A 7,664-nucleotide genomic window follows, 5' to 3' on the forward strand; every position below is an offset into this window, starting at 1 on the left:
TGGAAACGTTGTTAAAAATATTGTGCAAATTGAGCTTTCTTAAATCTCTTTCGTTTGACACCCTTATTGTAATAATTCTGCAGTGAAAAATTATCAATTGTTAAAACTAACCAACTTATAGTTAGCTTTTGGGCGAGATTTCGATTAATACCTCACTTTTAATTAGCTATGACAAAACCAACTTAAAGTGAATTGTAAAGTCATGCAGACGTTTTCTTTACAAGTTTCTATTAAATATCCTCATACAAAAATTACTTTCAATACACTTTTTTTCTGAACTTCGCAGATTCTTTTTCATATTCAGGACAAATAAAACGAAGATCGAAATTTTTTACTATCATTTTGAAGTTATGTCTGACGGTGTTCGAATATGGGGCCACCCAGAGCAGAATATGCAAACAAATATGAAATGTAATAAAATAAAGTAAATAAATAAGTAAATAAAAAAAGTAAAAAAACAAAAAAATATTTTGTTTTTCTTATTGATATTTTATGTCCAAAAGTAGTTAGTTACAAGTTAGTTGACATGTAATGCAGAGGTATCCAGGTCTGACTTTTTTGCGGCCATCGCCCCACAAAAGTAGTTAGCTTTTTTCGAACAAAATACACAGTTAATAGTTAGCACTAGTGTTCGCGTAAACATACTAAAGTTAGGTATAAGCTAACGTCACTCCCTGCAGGGGACTTCCAAAAAAAGAGGAGGTTATCAGTTCGTCGGATTTTTTTTTTTTTTTTTTTTATGTATGTTACCGCATAACTTTGGACCACGTCGACCGATTTCGGTTTTGCAACGAAAAGGTAGTGTCTCAGAGGTGGTCCATACTAATTTGGTTTAGATCCGATCATTGGATCATGAAATATATAGATATATATATATTTTTTTAAGTCGGTTTTTTTTTGCTATCTAATCAAGTAGTGAAATTCATGTTTTCAAACGGGTGGCAACTCTCTTCAAAAATATTTTATTTTTATGAACTATCTTTGCCATTTGAGACCCGTATTGCGATATTTGCATAATCCTATGAATTTAATTCAATTTAACTCTTTAAACAGGAAGCAACTCTCCTTAAACCTCGCCGAGAACCTTCACCGAGACGAACACGTGGGTATGCTTTATAATGTAGTATATATGTATGTATGTTATTTCATGTCCAAACCCAGCACAAAATCAGTTGTTTGACGCCGCTTAAAAGTCTCTTAATTATTTCTTAAATTGCGAACCCAATTGGCTAATGAATAAAATAATAATGAAAGTGATTACGAATTTATAAATTAAATATTTACTTACGCTGTCAAAACCATTTGAGTTCATTTCATTTTCCACTAAACGCTCTACGCCTTTTGTTTTATTCATAAATCTGAGCGGCGGCAATTAAAATCGATCTGCAATTGCGAGCACTGGCATCGCATCGTTAGCTTAGGTGGGACGTGACGATTGGTTGATTCACTCACCATAGTTTTTATTGCTTTATTTTTACGATTTTAGCTAACGCTAATAGAAAGATATGTTTATGCAAATATGTATTTATAAATATCTGCGAAATTTTATTTTTGGTCAACACAAATAACGACATCGCACACTCGCTTCGACGTAAATGCGCTCCGAATAGCTATGCGGTAAAATACTTACCTCAACTCCACAGTGGGCTCAAATCCCTAGCAAATGGCCAAAAGTCGGATTTTAGATTTGGGCGAATGAAGCATATTTTTGACATCTAGAGACCTTATACTAGCTTAGATTAAACTGATGAAGTCACCCAACTATTTAAAAAAATCTGTACTTTATTCATAAAATTTCCGATCTTATTATGTTTTCGACAACCTTCTTTAAATTTTAGCAAGAAAGAGGCTAGACTCACATGCATGTATGTAAGTCTGAATGATTTTGAAGGGTGAACCATTCAGAAATGCCACCATGAAAGAAAAAAAATTCCAAACCAAAACTGGTGCATAAGTCGATGCTGAGTCTCAAGGGATCCTTTTCTTACACATCTCCCCAAGCAGTGGTTGGTAGAGAGGATGCCTGTGGGACAGAGGTCCAGTAAATATTAACTTATGGAGTATGTTTTAAAGTGACCGGTATAAAGGAGGCAGTCGACTAACTTCGTACCAGTGAAAAGCTTGATTTCCACTGAATATTTCCAAATTAGTCTAACTTGGGTCCCAGGGCAAAGTGGAATTGCAGGTAGATGAGCTCGTTAGACAGTGCACCCTCGATGTTGTTACCCCTGCCAGGGAGGTTATAAGAGCTCCTGTGACAGTTTGTGATCTATTCCTGAACGGATGGGCATTTAGTAGATTCAGAAAGAACTGGCCGACTTGCAAAGGCGGCCAAAAGAATCGCCGGTGAACTCTGGATTTTGTTGAAGACCCGAGAAAACTCTCTGAAGTGGAGTGGATCAGTTGTCTGCGAAATTTAATCTGGAGCATGGAGAGTTTTACCCCAGCAATATTTATATTCCGAAAAGTATCTATATACATGTACATAAATACTAGTACCGAAATGTTCCTGAAATAGTCCTGCACTAGGCTCGAAATGATCCCCAACTAAATATTCGCGAAATGCTCCTTAAGTAGACATGAACAGGTCCCGGAATAGTAGCGAAACGATACCCAAATAGTTCTGAATAGGACCTAAACTAGACATGAACTAGCCCCCAAACAGCCCTGAACTAGTCCAGAAATGTTCATTTGTATACAAAAAGCAGTTACAAATTTTCTGCTGTATTAACGCAAATTTTACCCATACCGAGTGCTAAGATATTTATACATCAAAAGCTTTCTGCTATATCAATTTACATTGCGAAAAAATTACTATGCATTTATTTAAATTTTTTTTCTACAGTTTCATTATGTAAGACCAACACTTGCTGTTTGGGACCCAAAATACTATTTCTTAAGTAATGCATCTAAATTTTGAAAAATATTTGCTAACCATCTATCCAAAGTCAGTCTACCTGATGATGATGGCGAATCTCGAGTCAACTACATGGAAATGTACTTAGAACTTAATTAAGTAAGTCTAAAGTAAATATGTGACAGCAAATTATTTCAATTTAGCGAAGTTGCTTTTGAGATCAGATAACAAGCAAAATTCGCCAGGTCGATTACTACTAAGGCTTTTTTCTGAAAATACTATGATCGTTTGCCAGTAAATAAATTTTTTTGTAAATTTTATCAAGATAAATTGCTTTAGAGATTGATAGTTTTAAAAATTGCATTAGAATTTAAGTAATAATTGTTTCATAAACGGAAAGTGTCTAGTCGTCTTATGTTATTTTGTAATAAAACCACGGATACTTATGTATGTATGTATGTATGTAGGTACAATTTACATATCTACTTAAGAATAAGTGATTCTAAAAATATTTGCAAGCAATTTAAGTGTTAACTGTTTGCTCTGTGCTTATCCAATCTACTATGTACATAAATTTTTTACTACACAATTTTTGGGGTTTAGAAAATTGGCATTTCTTTGTCAAGGTTGTGCAAGAATGTGTAATTAAGTAATGATGGGCGGGCGAATATGCTGTTAGGGTAGTTTGATAAGTTAGTGACTTTGCGAATTATCCGCGTAGCAGCTTGAAATGTACTTAGCACTGTTTCCTTTTTCGCACTTTATATGTTGTAGCTCGCAATTGGCCAAATGAAATCAATATTTCTTCTGTCTCGGGACTTCACATATCTTGTTTAGATGACATATTTCTGCTTCGAACCGTTCGCAATCAAACAGAGTATGTTTCTCCCCTACCTCTGCGAACTATGCCGGGATGATAGTTGTAGGGACCGAATGTAATCGTGAAATATGAAGATTTTTATTTTTAGATCATTGTAAAATCATAATTTCTTTACTTTTATTTTTTCGATAATTACACAGCTCTACAAAAAAAAAGGTTCTGCATATTGAACCAAACCTCTATATCCCTATGTTATTCGAGGCGCTGAATGAGAATCCGAGGCTTGATAGCTTCCATCACGTCATGTTCGAGGTCTTTTCAAATTTTTTTAGACTTTTTTGAAAAAAATTTTTTTCGGCGTAATTTTGCAGAACTTTTTTTTTCCTTTTCACGAATTCTAGAACTATAAAAAATATACTCAGAACAGTTTTAATTAAATTTTTTTTTGAATAAACTTTTACCTTTTCAGGATTTCTAGAACTATTTAAAAGCTACTCAGGACAGCTTTAATTAAATTTATTTCTTTTTTTTATCAAAAATTAAACTTTTTCCCTTTGTGAAAAAAATATTTTTTTGCGTAATTTCGCATAGCTTTTTTTTCCTTTTTAGGAACTCTAGAACTATTTAAAAGCTACTCAGAACAAATTTTTATTTGAAAATTTTTGTAACCAAAATTTTTTAAACCATTTTTTTAATCAACATTTCGACTGCTGAGTGGAAGATCGACCTATCTCGGCAGCCAGTTCGAAAACGCCCTGTCTTAAAAAACTTTTCAAGAATGCCCTTTTTAAAATTTTTAAGGTGTTTTTCAAACGAAGTGTGAAAAGCTACTCAGAACAGCATTTTCCCGCCTTTTTGCGCCATACCGTATGTCAACTACACAGACATGGTTCACTTCCATATATTTCACACGATCTTCAAAAGTGACACAACTGAAAATTTGGCATTTTTGAAATTATGCATTAAAAATGTATACAGAGCTTTTATTTCCCTTTCAGCAAAAGCTGGAGCAAACTTGTTGAAGAAACCTTAGGTAAAGAGTCTTCCTTGCCCAAATGATTAGCATTTTCTGAGGAACGTGTAAGTATGAGTTGTGTCACTTTTGAAGATCGTGTGCGTTGTCTTCAACACTCAATTGCGCTCGTGCACAGCTGGGGAAACAGGAAATTTTTGTCTGAGCTACCCTAATTTGATGTAGGTTACAAGCAGCGAAAGGTATTACATTACAAACGAATCGAATCTCTATGGGGTTGTTTAACGGAAATGTATGTAACTTAAATTTTTACTAGATATGATAGATAGTTTTTTCTCTACAGAGTTCTATATATGCGGTATGTATTTATTTACATAAATATTTATGTATCATACGAATTGGTATAATGACGCATAAGAAATAAAGATAAATCCCATAAAGTTGATTTTAACTAAAAACCTTTGAAGTTTGCCTAAATCAGTGGCAAGGTCACTAATAGTTTAACTAAATTCATACATAAATTATTTATATCTAGAATCCAACTTGTAAAATAAAGGGTATTACTAAATGATTTAAAAAGATTTATATTTGGCAAAAGTAAAAAAATATTAAGTTATTTTTTCAATGTGTGACAACCAAAAAGAAAGGATATACCTACAAACATACATACATATATATATACATACATATGAATGCATGCATGACTGATTATAATAAGCACCATTCAATATATTTACTGCAAAAATTTCGAATGGCTCGCAAAGGTCAAATTGTAATAACACGACAGGCCACATTTGCCGTTTCATAAAAATACTCTCCCTCTCGTGCGCATACAAATATAAATATACAACGAAAGCACATAAAGTTCATAGCCAAATATTCAAAACTAAGTTATGATGCCAACCCACAATGTGCATTCAAATTTATTAGCCTGAGAAAATAAAACCAATAGCCAATCATTAATTACCATAGCTGATAGACAGATCCCCAATGCGCTTAAGGTGAACACCATTTTTTTATTACTTGTCGGCCAATTCAATTAAGTAAGTGCCTTTTCAAATGTGACTTCAATGGAATTGTAAACATGCATGTATACATATACATACAAACATACAAATTTCTATTGATTGCATTGAATACATTTACATATTAATGAACTTATGCGTTAAATGAAGCAAAAGCGCCACAATGACGTCATTTTTGGAACTAAATAACACCTATGAACTGAAAATTAGTCTAATAAAATAGTTATTGAAGTTTTAATAGCATACAAATTGAGCGCCGGCAATGAAATATGGGCATATGTATGTTTGTATGTAGCCGTGGGTCAAAGGTGTAGAGGGACTTTTATTCATCATTAATTTTATTTAACTCCGCTTAGAAACTTAATTTTTTTAGCAGGATTTCTAACATAGGAAACATTTTTTGGTAGAAACGAAATCACCAACAGTTCCCAACAAGCATTTCAGTAAACGATTTTAAAAATAACTTAAATTAAGTTTGCTATAATAAGCGTTAAATAAGCATTTTTAATATTAAGCTTATTAAAAGTTTTTTCAAATAAACCTTTAATAAGTTTTGAGAGCGAATGTTTATAAATAACTTAAACTTATAAATGAAATGCAAATGTCAACGACATGAAGTAGTAAATATAAAATTTTTTCAATCGTAAGTGACGTGTTTACGTTTTTTTAAATATATTATTAAAAGAAAAAATTAAATAAAACCAATGCGGTAAAACAAGAAAATCCAATCCAGGACCCGCTGCGCTAATCGGTGGAGCATTCGAGTCTTCAAATGATGAGTTCCCCTTATCCTTTCTTAGTTTAACATTCAATTAAAAATGTATTAAATTTTTTTCAGAAAATTTCATCAATGAGAATGGCGGCGATGAAGCGGAATATATAGCTGCATCGATGTCGCTTTTCCAATTTGCCAATAACCGCAAGTAATTGAAAGCACGCAACAAGATGTAATAATTAACTTTTTTATGCTTAATTTGTATGTGTCATTGTGAATTTGTATGCTAAAATGTCTATTCCTTATTTATATTTTCGCGACTGTAGATGAGTCCACCGAAAATTCGCATTTCGTTTAGTTTCTAGATGTTAAGCAATCTATGTATGAGTTTTTAATGAAATATCTTTAAATAAAGGGTTATAAAAATGTTTATAAAAAGCTTTCTTTTGAAAATTTTTTTGTAAGTTTATATTGATACGCTTATAAAAAACTTTTTTTGAACCTTTATTATAAGTTTACACTTTTACGCTTATAAAAAGCTTTCTTTTGAACATTTATTACAAGTTTATATTTCTACGCTTATAACCAATGTTCCTTTTCGATTATATTACGCTTACTTTCAAGCGTTTTATAAACAAAAAATCAACGTTTTGTAAGCTTAATGTTTATAATTGAAAACTTAAAAAAAACTTTCTTTAAGTTTATTTTGCTTGTTGGGTTACATTGGAGCTTTTATATGTTCGAGAGTTTATTAAATATTCATAATTATGCCAAGTAGTTTAAAAAAAGTAATTTCAATTCATTCATTTAATAACGTTGGCTCTGAATCGTAAAGAAGTTAACGACATATGAGTACACCATCCTCGAAAGATATAAGCGGCTACTTTGAGGCTCATTCCCAATGTTGGCTACAACTAGCAGACCGCTGTTTGATATTTTGAAAAATATTTGAACCTGTGCGCAAACGCATCTAAACTATCTGGATATCCAAATACCTCCTGTCTCCGACCTCATGTGATTCCACCCTTCATTCCTTAAAAAAAAATAGAACTAGCCCTGAAACACTTAAACAGCTCTCTCGTAGATTAGTCAGCAAGACAGATTTAGCTAATAGATCGCAAATATTCACCGATGACTCCAAAGTTCATCACAGTACCACTATCACAACGCCGTTTCCGCAGCAGTTAGAGAACGGGTCACACTCGTACTTGAATTTATGAAACAACCATAGCTGCTTAGGAGTTGTCTAATGTTGAAGTCTACTTCACAATGAG

The 7,664-nt window shown here is 32.7% G+C and overlaps 1 protein-coding gene across 1 annotated transcript in view; it reads left to right on the top strand.

The window, feature by feature from the left end:
* LOC118741868 (conserved oligomeric Golgi complex subunit 3-like) overlaps positions 1 to 2,858 on the top strand; it is a 6,025-nt gene extending 3,167 nt beyond the window's left edge. Inside the window, 1 exon segment of the mRNA XM_036473844.1 lies at positions 2,846 to 2,858. Within this exon segment, the coding sequence (XP_036329737.1) occupies positions 2,846 to 2,858 (13 nt within the window).
* The last annotated feature ends 4,806 nt before the right edge of the window (positions 2,859 to 7,664 follow it).

This window comes from Rhagoletis pomonella, unplaced genomic scaffold (assembly GCF_013731165.1).
Source record: "Rhagoletis pomonella isolate Grant_MI unplaced genomic scaffold, Rhpom_1.0 Rhpom_scaffold_00006, whole genome shotgun sequence".
Taxonomy (NCBI): domain Eukaryota; kingdom Metazoa; phylum Arthropoda; class Insecta; order Diptera; family Tephritidae; genus Rhagoletis; species Rhagoletis pomonella.